This window comes from Drosophila eugracilis, unplaced genomic scaffold (assembly GCF_018153835.1).
Source record: "Drosophila eugracilis isolate 14026-0451.02 unplaced genomic scaffold, ASM1815383v1 contig_1765, whole genome shotgun sequence".
NCBI classification, from domain to species: Eukaryota; Metazoa; Arthropoda; class Insecta; order Diptera; family Drosophilidae; genus Drosophila; species Drosophila eugracilis.
In genome coordinates, this window is record NW_024572605.1 from 3024102 (window position 1) to 3051885 (window position 27784).

At 43.2% G+C, this 27784-nt stretch overlaps 4 protein-coding genes across 7 annotated transcripts; 3 read left to right on the plus strand and 1 right to left on the minus strand.

The window, feature by feature from the left end:
• Nucleotides 1-384: 384 nt before the first annotated feature.
• LOC108109177 lies at nucleotides 385-19907 on the plus strand. 3 transcript variants are annotated; one of them, XM_017217602.1, is made up of 8 exons: nucleotides 385-490; nucleotides 876-967; nucleotides 17480-17703; nucleotides 17772-17971; nucleotides 18517-18625; nucleotides 18723-18844; nucleotides 18904-19178; nucleotides 19238-19907. In XM_017217602.1, the coding sequence occupies exons 2-8, from the start codon at nucleotides 895-897 to the stop codon at nucleotides 19471-19473; spliced, it is 1239 nt and encodes a 412-aa protein (XP_017073091.1). In that variant the 5' UTR covers nucleotides 385-490; nucleotides 876-894; the 3' UTR covers nucleotides 19474-19907. The 3 variants fall into 3 exon arrangements, with proteins under 3 accessions (XP_017073091.1, XP_017073092.1, XP_017073093.1); XM_017217603.2 differs by having other exon boundaries at nucleotides 388-534; XM_017217604.2 differs by having other exon boundaries at nucleotides 401-456.
• Nucleotides 19908-19921: 14 nt separating this feature from the next.
• LOC108109178 lies at nucleotides 19922-20775 on the plus strand. Its single transcript, XM_017217606.1, has 3 exons — nucleotides 19922-20031; nucleotides 20102-20194; nucleotides 20247-20775. The coding sequence occupies exons 1-3, from the start codon at nucleotides 19953-19955 to the stop codon at nucleotides 20522-20524; spliced, it is 450 nt and encodes a 149-aa protein (XP_017073095.1). The 5' UTR covers nucleotides 19922-19952; the 3' UTR covers nucleotides 20525-20775.
• A 90-nt stretch (nucleotides 20776-20865) lies between these two features.
• On the plus strand, nucleotides 20866-24144 carry LOC108109228 (alpha-1,3-mannosyl-glycoprotein 2-beta-N-acetylglucosaminyltransferase). Of its 2 annotated transcripts, XM_017217701.1 has the most exons (8): nucleotides 20866-20884; nucleotides 20945-21908; nucleotides 21966-22396; nucleotides 22457-22561; nucleotides 22632-22722; nucleotides 22784-22866; nucleotides 23011-23098; nucleotides 23163-24144. In XM_017217701.1, the coding sequence occupies exons 2-8, from the start codon at nucleotides 21444-21446 to the stop codon at nucleotides 23274-23276; spliced, it is 1377 nt and encodes a 458-aa protein (XP_017073190.1). In that variant the 5' UTR covers nucleotides 20866-20884; nucleotides 20945-21443; the 3' UTR covers nucleotides 23277-24144. The 2 variants fall into 2 exon arrangements, with proteins under 2 accessions (XP_017073190.1, XP_017073189.1); XM_017217700.1 differs by lacking the exon at nucleotides 20866-20884 and having other exon boundaries at nucleotides 20891-21908.
• A 12-nt stretch (nucleotides 24145-24156) lies between these two features.
• On the minus strand, nucleotides 24157-27007 carry LOC108109229 (ventral anterior homeobox 1). The gene is made up of 3 exons (XM_017217702.2): nucleotides 26506-27007; nucleotides 25128-25276; nucleotides 24157-24903 (listed from the first exon to the last, which is right to left on the minus strand). Exons 1-3 carry the CDS (start codon nucleotides 26741-26743, stop codon nucleotides 24157-24159), a joined length of 1134 nt encoding a protein of 377 aa, XP_017073191.1. The 5' UTR covers nucleotides 26744-27007.
• Between the last annotated feature and the right edge of the window lie 777 nt (nucleotides 27008-27784).

A 27784-nucleotide genomic window follows, 5' to 3' on the forward strand; every position in this document is an offset into this window, starting at 1 on the left:
CCGACTAAGGGCTGACTAAATTTAAAATAAGAAAAGAAAGGGGTAGGAGGAATGTTTTATTATTTTAGCTTGGTGCATTACAGGTTAATTGTTATATTTGTGAATGCATTTGCGATTGAGAATGCATATATGATTGAGAAGCAGGTTTCTTAGATAAGGGAAATTTGTGTTATAATTAAATGTTAATTAATTAAGGTAAAAATAAACTAAATATTTTACTGTTTTGCTTGAGAAGACGTTAACATTGTTATTGTGGTTCCCCTACAACTTAATGACTTATAAGTACAGATTTGACTCGCCTTCAAAACCGAGTCAGCACCTCTGTCTGGCAGCGGCTCTCCCGATTCGCCATTCGCGAGCTAATGGAGTTCCGGCCGAGCTGAGCCTGCCTCAGTTGCCTGGCGACTAGCGAACTGCGTGGACGTGTGGTGTGCTCTCCGGTGTCGTTCATTCGAGGTTCGAGTTTACCCATACTGCAACCGTCCGTCAAGTAAGACCCCGCCGCTCCGACTTTTGTGGGATTTTGTGTGATATGTGAGTGGTTCGCGGCTCGTTTCGTTTCGTTTTTTATTTGCCGTTGTCATTTGGTTTTTGATTTGTTGAGCGGTCGCCGCAAGCCACTTGACTGACGAGCATTCTCTTCTGGCTTTGTTTCATAATAACTCGCTGTGTGTGTTTGCAGTATATATACATATAAATATATATATATATATATAAATTGTGTCTGTGAAAACGACAAAAAGGCCAAGTCAAGAATACAAATAACGAATAAATGCTGGCCCGCTTGTGTAGCATGTGCCGTTCGTCGTTCAGTTCGGTCGAAATGTTTATAATAATATGCCGTTTGTCTTTCCGTTTTCCCCCAAACTAATTAGATCCGAAATTTTTTGGGAAATGCTGCTTTCAATGCAAATGTGGCGCTCTCTGTGGCTAGCGGCACTCTTCTGCGGATTAGCCCAGGCTAAAGGTAAGCCATTTCATTTCTAAGCCATAAATCTAAATTCAAATATAAGTCAAGATCTGGGAATGCAAGGCTATAAAGCTTGAGAAGCTGGAAGCTCCCGTGGAGCTGCATGATGTCATTCGCGTAATGAAACACAAAAAGTATTTATATTTTTTTCACTTTGCTAAAACTCGCTAAAGTGACCTCGTTTTCGGTCGTGGAGTACATACACATACAGTTTTGTGGCCATTTGGAGTGATGGCCGAGTATAACGATCTTCGGTTTGACGGGGGCGGGCGATAGCTTTTTGCCTTTTTTTTTGACAAAAAGAAAAAAAACGAAAGACTCAGGCAACGAACTCGACGCGAACTAATGAAGTTTGGTAGCGCGGCCCTGTCATGATTCACTCACTCGTTCTTCCTGCCTTATATGCATGCCATACAGTATATGCCATATAGTATATTCCCCGAAAGCCCTAGCACATTACTCATTAACTTGCCTGCCCCTGCAAGTTGCCTTACACAGGCAAGACAACAAACAACTAAACAAACTAACCAACGAGCGCGGCGAAAAAACAAAAGACCAAACAAGACACCTACACAAATACAACTGCTGGGAAAGGAACATGACACGCCAAAAAAAAAAAACAAAAAAAAGTAATAAAAAACAAAACACAGCCCAGGCAACAAGATAATATCGCGGAGAAAAATACTTAGACAACAAAAAAGAGGGGCAGCATTAAAATATAAACTCATAAAGCCCACATTCAACTGGTCAAGTATTGGCCGAGAGATTTTGCTTATTAAAAGGCAATCAGAAAGGAGAATTAACTGCAAAGAAGTATTACGCGAGAAAAATGAAGAAATAAAAGCGAAATACAGCCCCGAACTGGCGACATTCGGCGACTCGTGTAGGCGAACTGGTCCCTGGAATTAAGATGCAGCCTAAAAATACATCTCTTTTCTCTCTCGTTGGAGCCACAAACAAACAGACAGATAAATAAATAAATATGTATATATATAGAAAAGCTGCAGACGAGGCTATAATTTACGGGCAAGCCAAGCGAGACCGAGAGTCCGAGTCTCAGCTCTTCAGCTCCTAAACTCCTCAGCGTTCTTCGGCAGCCAAAGCTGAAAGCTAAATTATAACTTGCCAGCTTGCACAGCAGTCGAGAAGCAGTTGGGGGCTGAGGGGCGGCTGCTTAGGGGGCGTGGCTGGCTTAACTAAAGCGAAACTTTTGGCTGTCTGCATTAGGGAAAGTAAAAGTCTGACTCAGACCGAAAGAAAACCAAAGTGTTCAATAAATATTTGCACATTAATGAGTTCATTTCTTTGTTTTTTTTTTTCATGGAATTATAATCATTAAATCGTTAGTAAAATCACTAGTAACTATAATTTATTTGTTATCCATCTCCTTTTTTATGGTTTAATAATTAAACTGAAAGTAATTTGTTCGCTGACTTAATAAAACTAAATATGATTAAGGTAGAAAGTCTGTAACTGAAAGATAGATATTAATCACTTTGAGTGACAGATTTATATAGAACTCTATGGTTATTCACCTAAATTTTTAATTAAATTCGATTCGAAAGGTTTCGAATTGAAGGGGGTTATAAATTTGAATGTATTATTAAATGTTAGTTTATATTTTTTTTTATATATTTTTCCCAAGTTAAATTGCAAATGCAAATTGCCTATAAAAATCCGTATAGTACCAGAAGTGATTACAGATTTTCTTGGCCTCAGAATTCTGAGAATCTGCCACCGGATGATGTCATCGCCGGAGTGGAGAACTTCGCACTCGAGTGCACACACTGATGGAGCCGAGGGAGTGACCTTCCCATCCGATTAGCCAACCGGGCAGCCCTCCCATCCTCCACAAACTGACAAATCATCGAACTGCGATTAACTGGCTTAATTGTTGACTGACTGAATGGCCAGGGGATGGAGGGGATATTAACAAAAACAACCACACGCGACCTTGTGCAGCCGCCACATTAAGTCGAAGATCATTTAATTTATGGCCAGAACGAGCGTATGAACTCGCCATATAAATATAATAAATTGCTTAACCAGGAGGCTGTAAATCCTCACTCCTCCGCCATTTAAATAACATGCCAGCCAGCGATCGAGCGTTGTCGCATTAAGACAAAACATTGACATTGCATTGTAAGCAGGCGGAGGAGTCCGAGAGCCCAGTGTATGTAGTTTTGAACATGGAGGAACAATAATGATCAGCGGATCTGTGACAGCCGGCCTAAAAGGACAACCAAACGAAACGCTCGTAATAATAAAGAAATTGCCAAAGTCCGAGACTCGGACTCCATGGATGACCATGTCCAAGCTGCGCCACATTATGCCAGCGTGCTTATGGTTGGAGTCCGAAGTCGGAGTCGGGCTTTAACTCTCTGGGATGACCACGATGATGATGATGATGAAGCTGATGCCACACAAGGCAAAAAAACCGCTTCGACTTTGGCTTCGGACCCGGTCTCTTGACTTGACTTCGCTTTACATTTTTGCCTTATGTGTGCGAAAAATGCCAATTTTAGAGCAAGTCCAGCCGATCGGAGCTTGGAGCTTGGAGCTCGTAGTTCGGAGCTCCCCAATGTCTGTGTGTCTTGGCCTGGCCTGTCCCGTCCTGTCCTGGCCAACGACTGTGTGTGTGAAAAATTGCCCGTCTAGACAAGCGCAACAGGCCATAACAGCAACATTGGGAAGAACAAGAACAATCAAAGCCTTTTGCTAAGCTAATAAAATCGAGCCTCGATGCCTCGGATGCAGACTCGTGTCTGCTACATTGATGCTCCTGAACCTGAACCTCAAGCTGAAGCCGAATGTGAATCTAAATCTGAAACCCACCGCAACCTGTCCCTCAGCCACACCGAACTCTTAACCCATTAATGGCACTCAGTGTTGCTGTTGACCCAGAGACGTTTTGGCCCACAAGTCGGGGCCACTTGAATTTATCAACTCATGTGGTTTTTGAGTGGTTAACTTTGGAATGGGTTTAGCTAGCTAAGAGAAATGAATGAAGGAGATAAAGAAACTTCCCTGGAACTTAACTAAGGCACACTCTTTACATATATATCTCTTATTTTCTTATATTACTTACACGTAATCCTCTTGCTTAATCACAAATTCCTGCAAGGTTACCTGGGGTTAAGGTCGTCGGCTCTAACAATGCCTCCACAGCACTTGCCCCCTCACATAACATTGCCCGCTTTACGTAAGCTGGAAAATGAAAAAAAAGAAGAAAAAAGAACCCGGCCTAAACTCTGGGGCAAACGTGGCCAAGGAGGACAGGGATCTTCTGGGCAAGACCTTCGCGGCAACGGACAGATTAAAAGCTGGCGATAACAAAACGAGCAAATCGAATAGAGGCGGCTTGCTTTAAGGGCTCCGCCAAGAACCAAAGGATCAAACTGGGAGCAGCCTTTTTAAGTTGGTTAGTTGGGCTGGCCAGCACTTGGCCCTTTTCTTTGTATTCTTCTTGTTCTTGTTTTTGTTTTTGTTTGTGCCAACCCAGGCCGCCCAGGCATTTGTCATCAAGTGCTGGCCATCTCTTTGTTCGCCGGCGCATTTTATTGAATAATAATCCGATTGTCGGGCGATCGGACAAAGACAACTTCACTTGCATTGAGCTTCGGATTGGGGTTGGCTTGGGGATTCTCAGATGTATGTATTTTTTGGGTTTTTTGTTTTGGCATTAATTAGTTCAGAGGCTGTGACAGGGTACCGTTATCCACTGACCATTTTGGCAGCAAGTTGGTAGTTGGAAATCGCAGTTGCAGTAACAAGTAAAATCTGACAAAATCGAGCTGCGGCGATGGAGAGAGAGGCGGCCTAAAAGGCTTTCAACTTGCTGCTGCTGCTGCAACTTCGACCACCGTTTTGGCCACAATCAATTCGCGCACCGCTCCCCAAAGGCAATTTCAATCGGTGGCGACTCCAAAATAACAACAGCAACAGCAACAAAAAAAAAACACATGTGCGGCGTGTGGCGCGAATTGCGTAAAGTGGAGAAAGGGAGGCGGTATTCGTAGATATATTGTCGGTACACTGCGGTGCAGCCGATAACTGTATATGTACTCGACCACTAACGGGTTCGGCACTCCTCCGGCAAACCGCTTGCAGCGCATAAGGCATGCGTATTACACAAGACTAATTGTATTAGGCCAAGATGCAGCAGAGCAGCAGCAACAGCTAAGACAGCTAAGGCCACGTAAAGCGAGCAAAACAACTGCAACTGCTGCAAATTTGCATGCTCTGCATGTGGACATGACTGTTAAGAAGGCGAAACTGAATAATTTTATGGGAACTCTAGACAAAAGGCCAACGGCATGTGACTGAAATAAAGACCACAAAGTGGCATTCAATATTATACGAGAACTAAATCGATGAATCACAGTACTGAACACCTTCGGGCTTTTGAGGTATGCTATTGGCATACTAAAGTAAAATAAGGGGGAAAATGGGTTGATTTTTATGAGAGAACCAAATCGTCTTTTTTAGTTTAACTTATTTATTTCATACTCTGAATACCTACCCATACATTCCCTTTTGGAAGACAATCTTAGGCCTTTTTAAATCTAGTTTTACAGTCCGTATGAGCATGGTCATATGAAGGATAAATAAGGGTAAACCTTTGTATATATAGTTCCTAGGAATGACATTTATTGGATTTCCTTTCCGAATCAACACTAAGTACTAATTATTATTACCATATACTTAAATGCCTAAGACTCCTCAAGAAGATATTGGCTAAAGGTGAGGTCGCCTAAACTTGAATCTGATTACCACTATATGCCATTAGCAAACAAATCACTTGTCAAAAAAATTAGAAGTCAACTCTAGCAGTCAAGTTGTTTATCTAATATCTCTCTACTAGTAAACTTACTTCCTTGTTTATTAAAAATAGTTTTACCTAATTGACACTCTTCGTTGGGTGATAACACCCATAAAACTGGTATGGACAAATCTATAAAAAGCACTTTCGACATTAGATCTTTGATCACATTGTAATCTTTTCGGCCGCTCTTCAATCTGCCAACCACTTTCGCAAAATGCTTCAAGCCAAGCCAAGGCCTGCTGCACGCCAAAGATTCCGCCACTCCGGTCATTAGTTTCCGCTCCCATTTCTCACCAAAAAAAATAAATAGGAAAAAAATGAAAATAAAATAAAGAGAGACAGCAAGGCTTTAAAGAAATTGTCAAGCGTCGCAGAGCCGAAGGCATGGCCAAACATATTTATGAGGCCTGATAAGCCGGCAGATGCCTCCGATCTCGGCCTGACTGGTGGTTTATGCGTGTGAAAGCCGCCCGAGGGGACAAGATGGAATCTGGAGCAAATATTATGTAAATTTTCAGCTGTCCCGGGGGCAAAAACCAGAGCGAAGTGTGGAGTAGTGGTGGGCAGCAGCAGCACCATAGTAGTAGGCGCTTTGGAGAGTGGGAATAGTGGAGAATAGGAGAATAAAGAAAAACCTGTAGCTAATCCTGGTGGGCAGCCCGCTTACCGTTAGAGCCAAGTTGGAGTCACCAAGCGGCTCGTTGGGTTTTTAATTACCGAATGGGAAATGCGAAATGCAAACTGCGTAGAGAGCAGCGCGTTTCAAAAGCAGCCGACAGGCCAAGCTAACGGAGCACCATCATCAGAAGCGCCAGAACAGGATCAGCTCCACATGGAAATTAATAAGGCAGAGGCAAAAACGAAAAGAAAAAAGAAAACACAGATAGACCAAGACCAAGACCAAGTCCAAGTGCGTAAGTTAGATCCCCTCGGGCCAGAGCCAACATGAAATATGGCTTGCCACAATTGCATAATTTATGCGAAATTTATTTAATCTATTAGACGCTCTGACCCGCAACAACGGGGAGCGTTCTCCCCTCTCGCTCTCTCGCGTTCTATGATAAATTGCATGTCTAACTGCATGTGGCAAATTTATCATATTTATTTGTTCTCCAACTCTGCCGTGTGGAGAGAGCTCTTCTTTGTTGCTCAGGAAACTTGGCCTATGATGCAGTCCAAGATTGATCACCCAGAGTTCTCGGGTTATATTGGCATTATAACACTATCAATTCTGTTGCGCAATCAAAACGTTGGCCAAAAAGAAACCGTATGTTCTATTGTTGAAGGTTTTTCAATCGAATTCTTTTCGTGGCGATTCGATTTGGCTGCCTTCTTTGTGAGGGAGTCACTGACCGGCATTCGTTCTTTAAAATGCAAAACAGTTTGGTAGTTTCAAAGGCGGTGTTTGAGGTGCAAAAAGTTTTAAAGGTTTTAGGGTAAATAATATGGAAAGTTATATCAAAGGTTACATAATAAAGTGGGTTTACTTTAGTTCCTTAAAAGGCAAGAAATCGAAATATTATTTTGTAAAGAAATATGGAAAAAGTTGTAATATTTATTGATTAATCTTTGACTTTCTTTGTACATAAATTCCTTTATTTTATACATTTTTGAAAAAGATATTTAAGAAACTTTATATTACATACCAAATAAGAATTCCTTCTAACCACTATTCACTGTACCCACACCTCTTTCATCGCATGTGGCTCCGCCAGAATTCACAACACAATTTGCACACGCACGCACCAAAGTCAATGACATTGCAAAAACAAATAAAAAAAAAGGAAAAGAAAAGAAAAAGAAAAACTAAGAGAGAGTTTACGATGTATTTGTTGTTATGTTTGCCTTTTAATGACAACAATAACAAAAGCATTAAAAAGCGAAGGCTGGGAGAGGAGGGAGACTCTTTAATGTCATTATGTGGTTTCTATTTTCTTATCTTGGCCGCCTTGGAGATTCTTTTCGGTTAACCTGATTAAAAGTTGCCATTTAATTATCCGCGTTTCTGCTTTTAATGGCAAAACTCATCAGTGCATGGAAAACAGTCGCTCGTCGTCTGTGATAAAATCAGAAAAAAATGTTGTTAATTAATTTATTGAATTCCATTCCGTCGAATCTGAGCCAAAACACAATTTACGAATGCGGCGGGCAACTGTAAAATTGCGCACAGCCAAATGAACTGGATCAGAGACTCAGACTGAAACTTAAGACTCATAGAAGATGAGGAAAAGCGTTTCCCAGCTTCTCGTCGTCCACTTGGCTAACGAGGAGCCAGTTCGTGTTCTGAGTCTTTTGATATGCGCCTGCAGCTGCTCGCAAACAAAAAGGTGAAAAAAGAAGCAGAAAAATAGAGGAAAGATCAACAGCAGCATCAACTGCAACACGTGAATGCGTTTGAAGTCCAAATTACATGGCAAACGGGGAGTTAACCGCAACCACAAAGTGGGGAGGGGGAGAGGCAGCCGCATGGGCTGGTGGGTTGGTAATTGAAAAGAAATGCCCAAGATGCATATCCCAAAAATGAACAAGTTAGGACGTCAAGGACGGGCTCTACGACTACTTGATACCCGCTACTTGAACTCAGTAATGTCTTACTTAACTTTGAGTTTTAACTTTAAACAGAATTATAGATTTATTTATATCTTCTGACTTGCATCTTGATCTCTTGTTCTCTACTTAACTGCATAGTTAACCGAATGAAAGATATAATAACATATTTCATGCCTAAGCTGGCACATTCATATTTAATACGCGGCTAATTAGCGGTTGTATTTCCCTGATTTAATGTAATAATCGCCACAAAAGCAGCATAAAAGTGTGCTGATGTGGGAAAGTTGTGCAACATAAAAATGGCCACTTAATGTGCCGTAAAACCATTAGATATGCAAAAATACTGTGTTTATGGCCACTCCATTTCTCTCTGCACGAATGCAGTATACCCTTGAGATCATAGAGTACCGGGGTATATGCGAGTATATTTGAAAAGAAAAACCACCAACCACCACCAGGAAGCGGCAGCGGGCGAAGACAGTTAGCCGGCGGTCAAATCAAGCAATTTGGCCCGCCCCAACTGCCAAATGCTCGAGCATCCAGGAAGCAGCCGATTTTGCATTCCATTCCCGATTCCTGAAATGGTTTCGCTTTTCTTCAAGGGCAAATTGGATTTAGATTGCAGCTAAGTTGGATTTCGATGACGCATAATGCGCCTTGCGGTTTGCACTGAACAGAAAGGTTTTTGTAAATAAGAAGACTAACGAGGTTTAGAGTTTTCCCTTAGATTATCCAAGCCCTTAACTTGGCAGCATAGTGTGGTCGACCACTCATTCATGCTATTTCCTTAGAATTTCAATTAAAATGTCGCCCAGACCGCTCCTCCCTTTCGTTCTTGCAATTAAAAAACGCCGCAGACGAACACACAAACAGAAACTCTAACAAAATTGTGAAGAAAAAGGCGAATAGACTGAGAGATATAAATAAAAGGAGAAGAAAATGCTGTTAATAATGCCGCTTGGCATGTCAAAAACGGTTATTAACGTGGCCAGATGGCCAGGCATGCGATCTCCGGTAAGGAGTACTCTATGCTCTATGCTCCATCGTCCATGGTCCACCAAGTGCCTTTCAACAAGTTGGTACCAGCGGACAAGCGATGACCGTGGCCAGATGCAAGTTAACCCGCAAGTCCGGCCATAAACTACGCACTTATCAAGATGCGTAGAATGGAATGTCTACCCAAAAACCCAGTTGGACAATTATAAATCAACCTGGCCCACTCGGCTTCTTTGTGAGCGAGCGCGCTCTTCCCTTTTCAGTTTTCAGTTTTCTTGGATTCTGTATGTGGTTGCCAGTTGTCGTCGGCACACGCAACCAAATAATAATGTCAATTGCAGGTGTGGGCCAAAACACGACACCGTGTAGCCCGATCTTCTCCTGCACCGGCTGATGGCGTATGGTAAATGCCCAATGCCCAAATGTGGCCGAGACAACGCCCACAGGTAACGATTTTGGGCATTAAGGCTCCGCCATGCAAAGTAAAATATTACCGCTTTCAAATAGCCCATCCTGGCATTCACTATATGAGTGTGTGTGTATGTGTGTGTGTGTAGATACAACCTTCCTATAAGCCAACTTTGGAGTCTGCAAAAGCAATAAATTTCCAAGTTGTTGTTATTTTGGCTGGCGGTCACTTGGTCAGTCGGTTGTCCCATATATGTGCGAGTATCAGTGAGTGTGCCGGGACACTGGGAAAAATGATTAACTATTAAGAAGGATTCAAAAATGAATATATTACTAGTATAAAATATAGAAACTTCTATAGATATATCTGGAAATAAGGGTGCCTTCTATGATTGGAATAGGTTAAGGATCTTATTAAATAGAAAAGATATGAGATATAGTCCTATATAGGAATCCCCATGGAATATAAGCTTTTATACTAGGACACTGAACCTACAAAAGTATTTGAGTATGGGATGGAATGCATCTTTAAGTATATCTCTCTCTCTCTTTCACTGATTTTATATTTAAGATTTTCCTTTGATCTTGAAAATTTCTTTTGGTGTAACTGAGAAATATTTCTATTCGGTTCCTGCCATGGACACCTTTGGCGCTCGGGTTGATTAGCCTAACCCCCGAAGAGATTTATGTGCTGACCCCATCGATAATTGTGAGAGCTGTTGGCCGCGTCCACAATTAGCAATTGGGTTGAGGGTTCAATAGGTGTCCGATCGTTCGTTTGTTCGTTGGTCGATTCAATCGATCTAGAAGGTCTGGCTTATAATCGGTTGATTAATGGCCGGTCGGCAATGAAAGAAAACCAAACAAATTTTTGTGTGTCATCGCCCACAGAAATATGTCAGATTGGAATCGCATGGAATTTCATTTGATAAATGAGATTTGCAGTTTTAGCGTTCCGGCAATGAAACTCTCGTTTGCGGCATCAACAGCGGCAACAACTTTTATGGCCAATTAAGCGTAAAAAGGCATCAGGCATCAGGCGATTACATAAAAAGAAAAAGCAATTATTATGTGCCACATCGGGCATAGAAGGAAAGAAAGAAAGATTGAAAGAGACAAAGTCTTCTCTCGGCTCGTTGCTCTTGGCCATCTCATCTCATGCGTTTAATATGGTAAAAAACAACGGCAACAAGAACAACACTTTCTCGTGCTGGCAATTGAATTAATTCGTATGATTAGAGCCACTTCTAAGTATTTTCTTATTAATTTGTCTTCGCTATACAGTTACTATAGTTACTATAGGCGGTTGCACGTAAAGTGGTTATCCCAGAATTCTTTCAGTCTTTTAAGCCCCTTTTCGCGTCTTTAAACGCATTCTGCACCTCCCTAAGCAAATGACTCAATATGGCTAGAACAATGCCACTCGCTTTCGTTCAAAACTTCTTAGCGGTAAATACAGCTTGTTCTTACCCCCCATTTCTAGCTGATTTTGATCTTGTTGCTGGCAAGAGCAATTTGGCTTAAACAACCAGCCAACATCGGTTGGCCAAAGCGGAAACCAACAATTTAGCAAGTGCCGGAGCGCCGCCAACTGAAAAATGTGTAAATAAGCGAAAGAATGACTGAATGGTCTTGTGATTGAAATACAGTAAAGCTTTGCTATGTAGAAACTTGAAAACTGGATTAGATTTATTACTTGAAGATAGCAGACTTTCTGCGTTCTCTAACTTAGTCATACGTAAACTTTAAGAGTAACTCTTAGAAGAGTATACACTGTGACAGGTTGGTTGCACCCCACATAGGTGAACACCGAACGTGACGTGGAAATAGCGACAAATTGTCAAGGGAACTAACAATAAAAAAGGGAGCCCCAGCCAGGTCTCAACCGTGTTTACAGTTACGTCACGCATTTGTCATCAAGACCGGCTAACAAGGCCAAATTAATTCAAGCCAAGCCATGAACCAACATCGCGTAACAAGATGATGCAGATGCAACCAACTTGATTGGCTGACTGCCTCTCACCTTGGCAATTAATAAATTTAGCAAAGGCCTCTCAAAAAAAAGAAAAAGAGGAGTAGGAAGCGGGTATGGCCAAAACGGAGTCCATCCAAGCAGCCAAGTCATGCCTCATGTTCCGTGTGCCTGCACAATGCCACATGAGGTGGCAGCTTGGGGCAGCTTTTTGCATGCAACATTTACATTTACATCTGTTGACGCCGCCTGAGCATTAAGCTTATCCACCTTGGCCACAAACTAAAACTCAAAGTCATGACGACGGCGATGGCGATGGCTTTGACTGTGGCTATGGCTTTAGCGATGCTGCCTGGCATCCGTTCTTTTGGCCAGGTTTACTTACTGTTCATCCGCTCGCTTCGGCACTCATGTCCAAACTGTTGTGTAATTTAATTAGCCAGCTGCGCATAATGTTCACGCCAAGTGCAAGGCAAAGTTGGTAGTAGTAGATTTACCGTTCCCCCAAGTTCGGTTAGATGTTGCCAACCGGAGAAGGAGGGGAGGAGTAGCGCTTAGCATCTCATGTTTTAAATATGGGCAAATGTGCGGCCAGTTGTCAGTCAAGTTTAGTTTCCTTAACACCGCCCGCCCAATCGATCATGTCTTTAATTTAGCCGGTCAAATGGGACAGGAGCCAGGACAGCAGCCAGGAAAGAGGCTCAACTCATTGGCTCAGTATTCGGCCTTAATGTCCATTGATTGACCGCCAGGCGATGCTCACAGTTTCCGGAGTGTTGACTTGTTGTCTTGATGACTCCCATACCGGAGGTGGGGACTGGCCAAGATGTGTGGATGCTGGCACTTTGGCGACGGAGACGACGAAGACGACGACGACTGACGCAATCAGCTGACGGAATCGCAGTTCTATAAATGGCTGCCAGCAATTGCGTCATTGGAAACAATTAACAAACAAAAAGTTGTTGGCCGATAATGACGAAGACGACACCATTGACAGAGCGTTTGAGAGATGGAACGAATGGCAATTTGCGCCGGTCGCATACAACTGACAGCCACTGTATCCATACTGCTCATACAGAAGCAACACGAAGAGGCCACGACAAGATCGGGATGAGACACTGGGGGATAAAACTTGAAACTATTCTTATTTACTTTTATATATCTGTAGGAAAGAGCCAAATTGATATTCTAATATGCATTAAAGACCCTACAAAATGTATCTCTACCAAGGATACAGTTCAAATTTCTTGATCAATTCAGTAGATGTTTGCCATATTTTTGCCAGTGCATGAGTGGGCTTTGAGTTGGATTTCCAGGAAGAGAGGGCGAATGAATAGACCTCTGTCAGGCAGGCGGACAGAGGATCTCTAATACTGCAACTAAATGCTTTGCAATTATCACATTTGAAGCTTGTTGTCGGCTGGGTCCGTTCTAGGCCCCCGTTTCCACTCCCCCTCGGACTGGCTGACCACACCCCCTGCAGTTCATAAGCAGCGGCTAAACAAGTTTGTTTATTGAGTTCCCGTCGCTGTTTGATGGATTTACGCGGCAGCATTGACACATTGACACTGCTTAGCATATTGAGGGGGAGCCATTAGGACCGGACAACTCCCACTTGGAAGGCAGATGGCGCTGACCTGGAGAGCCCACTCCATTCGGCCGCCGTACAACGCGCCCGCCACATACCCATCCCATTACCCAGCTGCAGTTGAGGTTTTCTAATTTATTTTGTATGCATGGCCGTTAAGTGTAATTGGTCACTGAAAAGGATGATGAGGCTAACTGCAAGCCAAGTTGGTGGGGGGTTTAGTTGAGAAGGAGGAGGAGGAGTAGGAGGGGGTTTCGGGAAAATTACCAGTATTTCCTGTGGCTCCGACTGAAGATTGATGATAATCGTGCGTCGTGTGTGTCAAGTTAGTGGCCCAGGCCAAGCAATTTCCAGAGATACCAGGCGGGTGTATGTGGGGCCAGAAATGTGCTATCAGCTGAAGTCTTGTCATAAATGTGAAAGTCACAAATGGCACCTCCTCCTCCTTCTCCTGCTCCTCCTCACAAGTCCTGCCCCTTTGCCAGCCCACCTGACAAATCGCTTGTTTAATTCCTCCTCTTGAATTGGTCTCCGAATCTATTCCCTCCGCCTGCGTTTACCGTTGAGTGGCCAGAGACGCCTCCAGGCTTAACACTTCTTCGCGAGGAGCAAACCGAAAACAGTTTTCAGCTTTTCAGTTTTTTCGATCCAGCCCAGATCCTCATCCTCGGATCCGATCCGCCACCAGCAGCCAGAAACGTGACTGGAATCCCACACAGGGGCTGTGATAGTGACACAGACCGGAGAACGAAGAACGGAGATCGCTGGAGGAGCGCGGAGACATCCAGTCATCCAGACAATTGCATAATCTAGCCGTGGCCATGGCCATGGCAATTGCGATTGCAATTGCAGTTGCACTTGCAATCCCAGACAAAACGCCGAGATCCACACACACACACACACTGGTTCATGAAACAATTGTTGCAACATTGCCCCTGCCCCAAGGCTACACTATGCTAAATTGCTAACTAGATTAGTTTATCTTCTAATTTTCTTTGGATGAAATCTAAATAGAAAAGATGAGATAATAACTTCGGTTTAGATTCTCTACATGTTGCTTTAAAACCTATATATAGGAATATAATCTTGTTTCTAGTTGTTCTCTTTCAACGTTTCTCTGAGTGTAGACCAGCTGAGCGGGGACATACTGAACTCCGGCCAAGTGGTAGGAGGAAATGTCTTTCCCACCTTTCACGACTACTCTTACTCGGCGGGAAAGGAAGTGGAAAAGGCAGGGAAGCTGGCGATGACTTCAGCCACAAAACGATGCCATTTGCATGGCAATGATTTGGTTATTTTGGCCCAAACCCCATCCTCTTACCCAGAGTTGGAGTTGACTTGGCGTGGCTTGTAAACGATTTTGCACGTTGCAATTGTCGGCAGTTGTTGCTTTTGCTGTTGTATTTGCTGTTGCTGTTGCAGTTGCATTTGCTGCAGTTGTTGTCTTATTGATTTGTGCATTCATTTGATTGTGCGCGCGCATTTGTTGCCAAATTGTTTGAAGGAGAGCCAGAGCCGGGGCCAAAAACATTGTCGTGGCTGCTGATTGCGATAGGAATATATATATTTATATATATATATATATATATACAGGTTTAGGACAGACTGAGAGAACCACTTGGCAGAGTGGTGCTGACTTGGCTGTCCTGTCTATCTACCTTCTAGGCATGTTAGCCCGTTGATGACTCCCCGAGTTGGCTGCCTCCGCCGTGATATTTCATGCTCCCCATCCTCAACGCGAGTTTTCCAGGGAACTTCGCTACGGGTCATTTTCGGCTGTAATGTTATTTCTTTTAAATTTATTGTTAATGGAAATTTATGCTCCGCTCAACGGTTGCGGCAACAAGCTGCTTACATGATTGCTTGGGCGGCGGGGCATGTGGCACGTCATGTGGCACGTTTTGCTGATTTGTCATGTTCGCAGGTTAAATGCTAATGCCTTAGTCAGACTTCGATCCGGACTCCCACTTGGCGGCTGGCACTCAATCTGATTCCAAGTACTACTTCTGCCCCCCAAAAAAAAAACCAAAAAACCGAAACTGCTCCAAAGAGATTCCTCCCGAATGTGGGTTAAGTCCATGTCTATGTTGTCTGGAGTTTTTCCCGAAGCGTTTTAGGGTTCTCACGAGTTGGCTTGCCCCATAAAAATGGTGTCAAATAAATTGTAATCAGTGGCCTGCAATAAAAATTCAATAAAAGAAGTTGTAGAAAAGCCAGCCAGCAAGGGCCAAGATATTTCCAAATTCAATTATTCTGAGTTGCAGTCTGAAGTCTGCCGTTTCGCCCACTAGCCAACATTCAGAGGCAACAACTTTATTGGAAATGCCTTTGGCTCTGGGTCTACCTGGGTCTGCCCACCAACCCAGACTGGTCATCTTTTCGTGGAAGCATCTTGGTGTTTAGCGAAAAAAAATCTAGTACTAAGCAAAAGGAAGCTGCGACTTAGACGGAATTTTAGGTACATTGAATCATACTTTGTTCTTAATATTTCAGAAGTTTTCTTTCTTCTTATTCTTCTTTAAGGGAAACATAAGACTGCCTAATGTTAAATTGGTAAAATCAAGTTCTTCCTTTGTCTCTGTCACTCAATTACTCGAGACTTGGGGCCTCCGTCCTTTCATTCCCATTCCAAGACACATTCCCATCTTATCCCATCCGCTCTGAGGAATTGAATGGCCAGCTGCCATGTCTGTCTGTAATTTGGAGTCCATCAGGCCTTTTCAACGCCTCATCTCCGGCGTCCTTAATGCTCTATTAATGCCCTTGCCTTGGTATTTGTTTTATTGGCGGCTTTCCTTCTCCCTCGGCTGGCTCATTCACTTTTTTCTTAAGATCTAAGCCTCGTTTCTTGGCGGAAGTCAAGCTGCCGTTTGTGGGCAGGACGGCTCTTATTTTAATTTCTTGGGGCGCCGCTTGCATTACGCCCACCTTGAGGCTGTTTCTCGGATTACAGAGTCGCAGACTTGGGGGAAAACTGGAGGAGTTTCTACAGCAGAGGAGGAAGAGAAGCAGGAGGAGGAACTTGTAGGCTGGGAGAACAAGAGCCATTGCAGTTGCATTGCCATTCTTAATTGCCTCGGTTAGTGCTTTTCCGCATTTAGTGCCCGAGCCTCATTGTTTCAAATGGTTTTCACTCTCGCAATGGCTAATTAAACCAAATTATCGCATGTCCACGGCTCGAATTACCAAGTAAAGCAACCAGAAATTGTGAATTCGCTGTGGCCATTAGTACGAGATTAAGTAGTTAGAGACAATTATTTAAATTAGTTTTGCCATCTACAAATGGCAATGGTCGCTCGGTCGGCCAAAGATGCCAACTCTGTTCAGTTTCCAGCTTGATCCAAATCCTGGACAGCTAATGGCCTCGTCGGCAAAGCATTTAAGCCGATAATTTCGTGGCATCCTACACATGTTCGACGGTAATAAGAATTTGATTGCCCGGCCCGGGCTAAAATTATGCCAAAGCGAGACCCAAAGCCCGCCAAACTAAACCAAAGCAGTGTGTGAGTGTGTCTTGGGCTAATGCCAGGTTTTTGCTTTCCACCGGCCCCAGAAAGTAGCCCTGCGGGTTTATTAAGCCACCTCGATAAAGAAGACTACGCAGAGCCATACACTTGGATAAAATTTTTACTACAAATATCCAAATATAATCCAATAATCATCTTACTCTCTTTACAAAATGCGTTTTTTATATAATCTCTTTCCTTAATATAAAAAATGCATAAAATTTTCTTGTTTTTTAATGGCAAGAAACTTGATATAAAAATTTTATAAATTTATAGATATAACAATTATGTTAACAATATAATAAACATAATATTTAATTAGAACCGCTAGTCAAGTAAATTTGTCCAATTTTGTAACATTTATTCGAGTGTAATAATGGCTGAAAAACAAAAGACTTAAGCCACAAACTCGCTCTTCATGGCAATTATGTTCGGCAATTGTTTAGTGTTTGCCAGCCGGGACCATCTCGTCAACGTCCGACGACGATGATGATGATAGGGGGCGTGGCCCGGCTAGCCAGTCCAGAATCCAGTCCAGCTCCGATTACTGGACGACATGCTAGCCCACTTTTAACAATATACTCGTACGAGGAATGTGAAAACGGCAGCCTCATAGATATACTTGTACTAACAATTTTGTCTATATTTATATATTTTTTTGTAGGTTCCCACAAGGTGCACTGTTCGGAGGATCAGATGAGGGTAGACATCGGACTGCCGGATGCGGACTCGAAAGATCAGAGTGCACCGCAGATCTACTTGGAGGGACTGAAAGGTTACCCGGATGTACGATGCCAGCCCCAAATCGACGGATCACTGGCCGTTTTTCGGCTCTCCTTGAGTGACTTTTACGAGTGCGGAGTTACGAGGATGGTAAACCAGCTAACGGTAAGCTAAAGGAAATTCGATCGTGCTGAGAGCCAAGTCCGCTAGCTCTAGTTTTTGGTTTATTTCAGGGCAAGAAAGTGTATTACCATAAAATCATCATTGAGTCGGCCAGTAGCAAGGAGATCGTCAGCGTTAAATGCATCACCACCGCTGGTCCCGCCTATAATGTAATGATGAATGCCACCACCGGGTCCAGTTCCACATCCAGCGGCGGCATTCGCGGCCTGGTCAAGCGGGATGTGCTGCCGGCGGGATTCCAGGAACCCGAGTAAGTCCCTCAGCAGGCACGCTCCGGATTTAAGCGCTGGCTCCCCAGCTTTTAATTGCCCATAAATGCAAAATGCATCTATGCACAATTTTATGGGCAATCTATGCAAAAGTTTATGGCATATTAAATGCCCAGTCCGGCCCTGTTTCGTGCCAGGCCAGGCTAAGACCCAACCGAGGGCCATAAATCAAACCTATCCCAGCTCATTGCCTCCCACTCTCTCTTGGTTCTCTTTCTCTCGATTGGCTTTTCCGAGAGTTGCCATTACCAGGAGGTAATTAGCCGCCAAATCGACGCCGGCGGCTTCACATGCGTTAATACCTCCACAGTCAATTTAATTGCGGGGCGTGTCGGGGTCCGTCTCAGAGCCTTGGGACTCAGTTTTTGCCAGCAATCTGCTTCCCCTCCCCCTACTGATCGAATACAATGTTTGTTTTTCATTGGCCCGCATTGATTTACTACCTCTTGGTGGGATCCTTCCCCGCCGATCATTAAGACCTCGAGTCGGTTGTACTGAACACGTTGTTTCGTTGATTTGCTTGCAGGGACCTAGAGATCACCACGTCGCTGACCAAGCGGGCCCCTGAGCCAAGGCTCTCAATTGGCGTTAGCCAAGATGGTCAGAAGTTCACCAGGGATTTGACAGTCAAGTCGGTGAGTTGCTTTAATTACGGGAAACGACTTAATAAGATTATTCCTTTCCAAAAATATGTTTTCACAATTCTGATCTTCATACAATTTTTTCAAACAGGGAACTCCTTTGACGATGGAAATCAACCTGGATGAGGACTCCGCTCCTGTCTATGGTCTGGGTGTAAACTATTTGGATGTCACGGACACTCACACCTCCTCTGAGACATTGATCTTTAAGGGGTGAGATATTTAAATATTTATGAAGTCTGCATTTTAAAAATGATTTTATCCTTCTTCAGCTGCACTGTGGATCCCTATCTCTTCGAGAACTTCAACACTGTTGATGGCGATATTCTAAGTGCCAAGTTCAAGGCCTTCAAGTTCCCCGACTCGTCGTATGTCCAATTCCGGGCCACGGTCAACGTGTGTCTGGACAAGTGCCTTGGTACCCAGTGCTCCAACAACCAGGTGGGCTTTGGACGGCGCAGGCGGGAGATCAGCTCAGCAAACAAGGTCTACGAGATCTCGCTGGCCATGTTTCTGCAGGTGCAGGACATTGAAGGAGTCAACAAGAGTGAGTTCACTTTATATTCAAGTTTTCGATTTCAAATTGAATTACATTTTCCGTAACAGATGAGGTCCTGCAGCTGGAGGAGAAGCTGAGGGAACTGAAGCTGGCCAACCAACGCCTGGCCAGGAATAGTCGTGGCAACTTTGCCATGGAGCAGACGCCAGCCAGTGCTCAGCCTGCCTTTGTGGTGGATGAACGGGAGCTGGGACACCTTAGCTCCGGATCGGGATTCGTATCGAATGGGCTGTCGCTGGTTCTCTGGACACTTCTGGGGGCCCTGAGTTGGCGGCTGATGTAGAAGTTGTAAATCTCTCAAGGCGTGAACGACGTGCGAGTGCGAGGAATGCTAATCAGGGCGGAATTGCGTGCAGTGGCAATGAACGAAGGAGGGAATATTAATGTACTACCTAACTACTAAAATATACCTATACTTGATGTAACTGCCATTTACAGAACGTAATTAACTTTAAATGTATGCGCGTAGCTTAGGTTTTCTACGACTTATGGCAGGCGACATTGCGACAGAAACAGACAGACAACAGTGATTCTTATAAAAATACACAAAACACTTACATATAAATATACATAAATATGCATATATATTGGAGAACTTGAAGAACTCGGTCTAACTCATAAGCACCTACTAGTCTCCTAAGTGTAACTGTTAAGCTAATTTAATTAACGACTAAACTAAACGAATTAATTGATTAAACGAAACTCTGATCGAAACAACTTGGCTTGACTTTTCAAATTTATAGAAATGTATTAAATATAATCATGTGGGAGATGCTTTGGTTAGGCTTTATGTTGTATTTCTTTTGCTTGTTGGATGCAGCATCTGTGAAAAGTCGAATCGGTGTGTATACCCACCATAAAGGATATATAATTAAATCTACTTATTATATCGACATATCTTAATTCAACAGTTAAGCCCGCTGAAGGATATTCGACACCATATACGAGCTCTAAAGTAACTTATTCTCAGAAGCGAAGTGGTGTTCGACTTTATGCTGATTGGGGTAGGTAACCGCGGTGTTAAATTACTGGTAAAATAATTTGTATACCTTAAAGGTTATACCATGGACTCCGAAAAACCTTTGCAGCAGCAGTGCAGATCAACGGGTTATCACAAAGACTCCCCTTGGGTGGTTATTAAAAAAAGAGGAAATCTTATCAAAGAACCTCGTCGCTATTTAAAAGATCTTCGTACAGCAATGTACGATAAAGCAGATGTAGAGAAATGCCATCAACCAGAAATGACAAATGTTTTGGAATTTCTTGAATGCCAAATACGCAGGCACATGCGCTTGGAATTGCAAATTCCCAAATATCCGGAAGTTCCTCTTTAATTTTCTAATAATTCAAGAAACCGTTTAAATTTAAATCATTTTCGTGAATCCCCCTATCAAATGTGCGTCTACTGACTAAAGATTGCCTGGTCACACTAATATTATCGACTAAGCAATATCTGTTATTCCATCTCTAAGCCGAACTCAGTGTTTTCAGAATAGGCGCAAAGATTTTAAGGATTTACATTAGCTTATGAGATGGTTTTAATTAAAATAAATTCTTAATGAACTTATCTTCTAATAATTCCCAATATTAATGAAATCGTTAGAGCTCTTTTAAATTTGGCGGGTAAAGTGGATTTCTTAGTGCGAACGCATGGTGTTTCTAGCATTTAGGGGATGATTCCGTTACACCATCTGGTAACACCGAACCAAATGGTTTACTTTTTTAAGCTAAACTCATATGCAAACAAATTACAGGCAAACACGTAACCATTGGTTGTCAACTGAAGCGAGAACCGGCAGCTAAGCAATCAAACAAGGGATTCAGACCCGCGAACACCTCAACCGGACTTTCAGCGGACCAGTTCAACGTGTGACACATCGGCGATTCGATTTGCAACCAGATTCGATCCAAGTCAAATCCGAATCCAAATCCCCGAGAATCTGATAAATCTGCCAGGTTGGCGGTTGCTGGAGTGTGACGTGTGAACCCGCGACCCGCAACAACTATATACATATAGTAGATGCCGACGATTCCAGCTGGGCCTGTGCCCGATGCTGGACACGCTTGTTGGACACGGCTGCTCGACACGGATGCTAAGCTGTAGAAGAGCCAGCCTAGGGCTTCCAATCCCACCGAATCTCAATCCGAATCAGATCAGCCAGCTTCACGCCAATGCCGCAGCAGCGGTAGAGTCGCATTGCAGCAGACAACCACCACCGCCAACACCACCACCCACCAATTCCCCCCAAAAAGATGCGAACGCGCAAAGTGCTGCTGGTAATTGGCTTTCTGGTTACGTGGACCTATGCCACCTACTATTTGCTGTTGCGTCAAACGGGCGTTCACACGAGTCGGAATCTCGTCCATCAGTCCTACAGGCTCAACTCGCAGGCTCGTGAGGCCAGCAAGCAGAGTCATAATCTGGCCAGGAACGTCTTTGAGTTTGTTAAAATCAAGTACTTGGAGAACCAGCCCCCGTCGCCAGCCTCCACGCCCCAGATCAGCATCGTCGCAGCCGAGATATCAGCAGAGCTGACTGAACAGCATGTGTCCAAGTCGACCACGGCGCATATTCCAACCAAAACATATCTGGCCAACGGCGAGCCCGTCTTCCCAGTCTTGGTCTTCGCCTGCAATCGGGTGTCGGTGAAAAAATGCATCGACAACCTAGTGCAGTACAGGCCCAGCGTAGAGCAGTTCCCCATTATTGTGTCACAGGTAAGAATATTTTATAATTATCTAACTTTACCCAATCTGATTATGTTCTGCCCCTAGGACTGCGGCGATGAGCCCACCAAGGAGGCAATCCTCTCGTATGGTAACCAGCTGACACTCATCGAGCAGCCAGATCTCAGTGACATCACAGTGATGCCGAAAGAGAAGAAGTTCAAGGGATACTATAAGATAGCTCGCCATTACGGTTGGGCTCTGAACACCACCTTCGGCGTGGGCTTTGAGTTCGTCATTATTGTCGAGGACGATCTAAACGTGGCGCCCGACTTCTTCGAGTATTTCCTTGGCACACACAAGTTGCTCAAGCAGGACCCCAGTCTGTGGTGCGTGTCCGCCTGGAACGACAACGGCAAAGCTGCCGTTGTGGATGCGGCACAGCCGGAGCTGCTCTACCGCACCGACTTCTTCCCCGGTCTCGGCTGGATGCTCACCAGAGATCTGTGGGCCGAGCTGTCGGTCAAATGGCCAAAATCGTGAGTTTGCCAATTATGCTATTTGCTAGCCGATCGCTAATTGTCTGTTAACTGTTCTAGCTTCTGGGATGATTGGATACGTCATCCAGCTCAGCGCAAAGATCGCGTGTGCATTAGGCCTGAAATATCGCGGACCCGAACGTTTGGAAAAATAGGCGTATCCAAGTAAGAGATAACGTGTACAAGTTCGATCATAATGACCCCAATTTGTTAATGATGTGTATTTTTTTAACAGCGGTTTGTTCTTTGATAAGTATCTGAAGCACATTAAACTCAGTGAGGACTTTGTACAGTTCACTAAAATCAATATGAGCTACCTGCTGAAGGTGAGTATACAATGATATGATTGCTTGACCACAATAATTACTATTACTATTAACCATTCAGGACAATTACGATAATACGTTTTTACGGCGTGTTTACACGTATCCCATTGTTACATACGATGAACTGCGCCGGAACCTGATCAGGTGAGTCGTTAATTTTATGGCTAGTAGGTAGTTAACTGCTAGATATTATACATGAAAGCACAGAGCATGTTAATATTTTTTGGAACTTTAAAGAAAAGAATAGCAAAATTTGCATTCAACTGAAATCAAACGATATTTTTATAGAATTGAAGGTCCAGTTCGCATCCAATACACCACTAGGGAGCAATACAAGCGGACAACAAAAATGCTGGGGCTGATGGATGATTTTAAGGTAAATTAATATAACTCTTTCAAATAAAATCATGCTTAAGTCAATTCCTTCTTAATCCTTACAGAGTGGTGTTCCGCGGACTGCCTACCATGGCATCGTCTCCTTCTATTACAACAAACGGAGGGTGCACTTGGCACCCAATGCAAACTGGAAGGGATACGAGCTCTCTTGGAGCTAACGACGCTAATGTCGGGACACAGCCAACTCCACCTCCACCTTCACTACCACACAGCTAGTTCCGTGTGCTTGTAATACCAAAAAATAGCCCTATGATATTTTATTTTTGTTTGACCAATTAGCTAAGTTGTAACTATGGAATCTCCTTAAAACCGGCAGCAGTCGCATAGACTGCGCTGTTTGCCATCGCGTAGGAAAGGGAGTTTAAGGGTATCCATAATTGCTCATGTAAAGAGACATCACAAACTCCCTGAACTACGAGCCTACTGTTGGCGTAACGAAATCAAATCAAAAGAGTCTCCACTATGTATAGTAGTTAACCGAACTGTGTGGCTATGGCCAAAAGTTTTCCATTCTAGCATGCCACACAAGCAACGCAATGAATTGTAAATAAGTCAGTGTCGTTCGCTTTTGTTACAGCTCTCTCTCTCTCTCAATTTATCGTGTTACATTGCAAATAGTTATAGCAACAATTAAGTTATAGTATTCAGCATGTAACGTTTAGCATTTAAGTTGATCCAACTCGAGTTCTAACGGCAACGGACGTGTAATATTTGTGATTTGTGATTATTTAATTTACATTTATTAATTGTTGAGAGTCAGTCAGTAAACAATACCCGACCCACAATGTAACATAGAATAGCAATAACTAGAGCTAGAACTAGAACTAGAACCAGAACGAGAACTAGACCAGTGCTAAGCCACAAGGGGTGAGCCAATAATCCCGGGCAGGTCTGAAAGTGTGCCACTCTCAGCTAGTTGTAAAGGAATCTACACAGACAAGACACGTACTACCCCCTATGACTACCCTTTGTATGAGCATATTTTTGTGTGTGAGAGACGTACGGAACATAAATTCTAAAGATTAAGCACTGTGTGTTTTACTCCGTAGCAGGTGGCTCCTCATCTTCGTCCAGATGCTCGCAGTCAATGTCACTGCACTCGGACTCTGATTGTGTGGGCCTCCTGTTCCTTTGGGCTTGATTTAAGCCTTCGTGACCGAAAGATGTTGCTCCCCCGGTGCTTGGAGTGATGCGTTGCTGCAGGAAGTTGGCATTGGCATCACCGAAAACTCGTTCCAACTCGGCCAGTCCATTGGAGGTTCCTGTTTCCGTTTCCGGCGGCAGTGTAGCGTACTTCATCTGCAAATAGGCCTCATTTGGCGGAAGTGTAGCTGCATAATCCACAAAGCTTCCCGCATAGGACTTGCAGCGCGGGATGTAGCTGGCCGATGGAACACCTCCCGCCGGTGGCTTGGCCACTCCAAAGGGCAGAGCAAAGTTCAAGGGCTGTCCACGTGCCAGGATTGCATTTCGTGCACTCTCCATCACACTGGGTCCCGGCAATGGTGGCATCCCGCCACTCGACGGATACGGACGCATTGGTGAGCCGGTGGCCGTCGCCGATGCCATAGGCGCAGCAGATCCGCTTCCATTCAGCATAATGGATTGAATTGGCGTGGGACCCGTTGGCGTTTGGCTGAAGAGCCACAGACGATCGCCAACCACCATGGGTCTGGCCAATCCTCCAATTCCCAGCTGGGCGTAATAATGCGAGGCCAAGGTTTCCACGTCCGAGGTGTACTTGCGCTTCCACTTGGTGCGGCGGTTCTGGAACCAGATCTTGATCTAAATGGGAGGTAAATGGAATTTTATATTGAGGTAAGATAATAATTTTAGGTTTGAAAATTCGGGCGTTATAAAGAATAAGAGGTATTTAACTTTTAAAGGTTTTTTTCAAACATCTTTCTACTGTGTAGTTGTTCCATTTAAATTGAAATTTACTGCAAAAAATATTCCGAATAATAATAGTCCTTCTGCATTGCCCTTTCTCTAATAACACCATTCCTCACCTGCGTTTCTGTGAGCTGAAGCTGTTTGGCCAGTGCAGTTCTTTTGGCCACCGAAAGGTACTTTCCCCTCTCGAATTCCGTTTCCAGAGCTTTGATTTGGGCAGCCGAAAAGGCGGTCCTCGGACGTTTCTTGCGATCATCACCAAGGCCTGCAACGGAATAAAATCAATGGGAAATTGAAATCATTAGGAGTGGGAATCTAAATTAGACATTTATTGCTACCGACAGCGGCCATTCTCGAAAGCGGTGCCAACTATTTTCGCCTAATTGTAATTTGTCGATCCGTTGGCAAGGTTGCATTCACCAAACCACCAAAGCACCCCACCCAAACCCCTTTTGATTCAGCATACGAATGTGAATATCAAAAAGTTGCATTTCACTTAGCCAAGGCGTCTAATTGGCCATTTTGCCGTACATTCTCTTGCCTGACCGAAAACAAATTGTCATATAAATTCCTTCTATACGGGTGGAAGCTTTCCTTTGAGATTGCGATCCGTTCTTTGTCCGCTTTTGACATTTGCATCATTAGCCAACTGCGTCGGTGGCGGTGGGGTGCGAAAATATGAAGGTGGATGGCTTATTCCCTGTCACCCAAAAAGCTAATTTCTGATCATTTGTTTCTTGATCGCACAGATGACAGATGAGATCATTCAGCCGTAGGCACTCAATCTTTCAGGTGGAAGAGTCACTTTATTTACCCAATAATTAACGGCTGTGCTAAGCTCTTTATGGGTCATTCTATTAAAGATTTAATGGTCTTTGAGAGGAAATACTATATCATTAATAGTCATATAATTTTAGCTTGGCATCTCATCAATTAAATAGAAAAGTGACATTATTTACTAATGATTTGTGTAACTTTTAACAAAAACGTGATAATTTTTCTATTGTTGTTTTAGTTTTTGATCAGTTTTTATTAATACAACACATTATTGGATAAAACTTGTTTCATGCTTACTAATCTAGTTAAAATGTCAAATTTAAAATACAAAACAAGTTTTGGTTGCAAAATGAACTTTGAGATTATGAAAACCTAAATTGATTTTCTTTCTATTTCTCTGGGCTTTGAAGATACCTGTATAAAGGACAGCCAGGATATTATTGCTGATCAAGAATATATACTTTTTCTTGAAGGTCATCAGTTAAAGTTATGTCTTGTAATATTTAATATATTTCCTGTAGACTTTCAAGGCCCTAGAAATGCCGTCGTTGCTCTATAAGTTATTAGGTTCTCTTTTGAAAAACTTATATCACGAGAAGTTCAATTTATTTTCAAGAACATTTTGTAATTTTCTGACATATATGAATAGAATGATGTAAGGCATTTATAACTCTTAGTTTCACGATGAAAAAATGCTAAAATATCAATCATACGCACCGTTTCCATCATCTGAGGCCAAATCGATATCACTTTTGCCGTCGTCCAGGTTATCTTCCAAGCAACTGGATGTTGCAGGACTAGAAACACGCGAAACACCACCACATATGCCACCGCGACCACTTTCATCCTGCGCCGAATCTTGAAAGGAATTGGTGTTGCCCATTTCCGGCTTGGCCAGAATTTGTTCGATGGAAAAACTATGTGGATAACGACGCACTGCCGATTGTGAATTCATATTTCCACCGATATTATGCGATTTAAAAACTGAACTATATTCCAGATTTTCCTTAAAAGTGCCAGGAGAATCGTATCGGAATTCGACTTCCGCAGACAACAGTGCGCGATGAGATCTTATGGAAAACTAATTTGAATATTCAGAGCATCCTGCTCACTGGCCGATTTTTCAAGATGATCGCCTGGCGGGGCGGAGCCTATACCAAATATATCCCATCTGTTCACACTATATGGCCTGACTGTAGGACAGAAAGAAACAGGAAGATATTCTGAGTTTCCCAGAAGACGACACACAAATTCGTTTATTTTTAAAACATGTGTGAAATTTGTGGTGAGGAGGCGTGGCTCTCGGTCTTCTATATCTTTTCTCGGTTTCTTTTTTTGACGCCTTGCCTGTGATTAAAAGTCATAATTTTTGGCTAATTGTCTACAAGTAGCGCTATTTAATATTTCGATGGCTTGCTAAATATATTTAATACGTTTGCCAACATATTTCATTCTTTTGATTAATGAGCATCCCAAAAATATTAGGCAACTGGATTTGGTTTCGGTACATTGGTGTGCGGGCACGTGTCCTCATTTGAGATAATTTATCTTTAAACAAATAAAGCAGTTTTCTAAGAATTTATGGAAATGTATTTTGAATTTGTTTCTGCTTTGATTTCTAATTAAAATCAATTTGATATGATTTATTCTCTTCAAGAAACTACAAGTAGATAACATTATTTGGAAAATTGATATAGAAAACAGAATATTCTTCTAGTTCTATTCTTCTAATTTCTATCTTAAAATTTGGTACACCAATATAACGAAATAAACTATCCCAAAAGCAACCAAAGCCCCCTGTAAAAGTTCCATTAATTCGAAATTATGAACACATATTTCAGGCAGAATTTTCTGGGAAAGGGAAACTCAAGATCGGAATGAAGGGGAGGATCTGAGAAATTAGCCGGCGGGATGGTTGACACTAGTTTCCAATTGGCCAGGAGCCAACTCCACGTCACTTACCAAGCTACAGGGTGCCCGTGCTGGACGTGGTGCA

Bases quoted from the DNA above. Each gene is read 5' to 3' on its own strand.
- LOC108109177 (XM_017217602.1), top strand. From the start codon at position 895: ATGCTGCTTTCAATGCAAATGTGGCGCTCTCTGTGGCTAGCGGCACTC. The intron at 17,704-17,771 runs GTAAGCTAAAGG...GGTTTATTTCAG, and splicing joins GGATGGTAAACCAGCTAACG to GGCAAGAAAGTGTATTACCA. The intron at 17,972-18,516 runs GTAAGTCCCTCA...ATTTGCTTGCAG, and splicing joins GCGGGATTCCAGGAACCCGA to GGACCTAGAGATCACCACGT.
- LOC108109178 (XM_017217606.1), top strand. From the start codon at position 19,953: ATGTGGGAGATGCTTTGGTTAGGCTTTATGTTGTATTTCTTTTGCTTG. The intron at 20,032-20,101 runs GTGTGTATACCC...TTAATTCAACAG, and splicing joins ATCTGTGAAAAGTCGAATCG to TTAAGCCCGCTGAAGGATAT. The intron at 20,195-20,246 runs GTAGGTAACCGC...TATACCTTAAAG, and splicing joins TCGACTTTATGCTGATTGGG to GTTATACCATGGACTCCGAA.
- LOC108109228 (XM_017217701.1), top strand. From the start codon at position 21,444: ATGCGAACGCGCAAAGTGCTGCTGGTAATTGGCTTTCTGGTTACGTGG. The intron at 22,723-22,783 runs GTGAGTATACAA...TTAACCATTCAG, and splicing joins ATATGAGCTACCTGCTGAAG to GACAATTACGATAATACGTT. The intron at 22,867-23,010 runs GTGAGTCGTTAA...ATATTTTTATAG, and splicing joins CTGCGCCGGAACCTGATCAG to AATTGAAGGTCCAGTTCGCA.
- LOC108109229 (XM_017217702.2), bottom strand. From the start codon at position 26,743: ATGAATTCACAATCGGCAGTGCGTCGTTATCCACATAGTTTTTCCATC. The intron at 25,277-26,505 runs GTGCGTATGATT...ATTCCGTTGCAG, and splicing joins GGCCTCAGATGATGGAAACG to GCCTTGGTGATGATCGCAAG. The intron at 24,904-25,127 runs GTGAGGAATGGT...CCTCCCATTTAG, and splicing joins TTCAGCTCACAGAAACGCAG to ATCAAGATCTGGTTCCAGAA.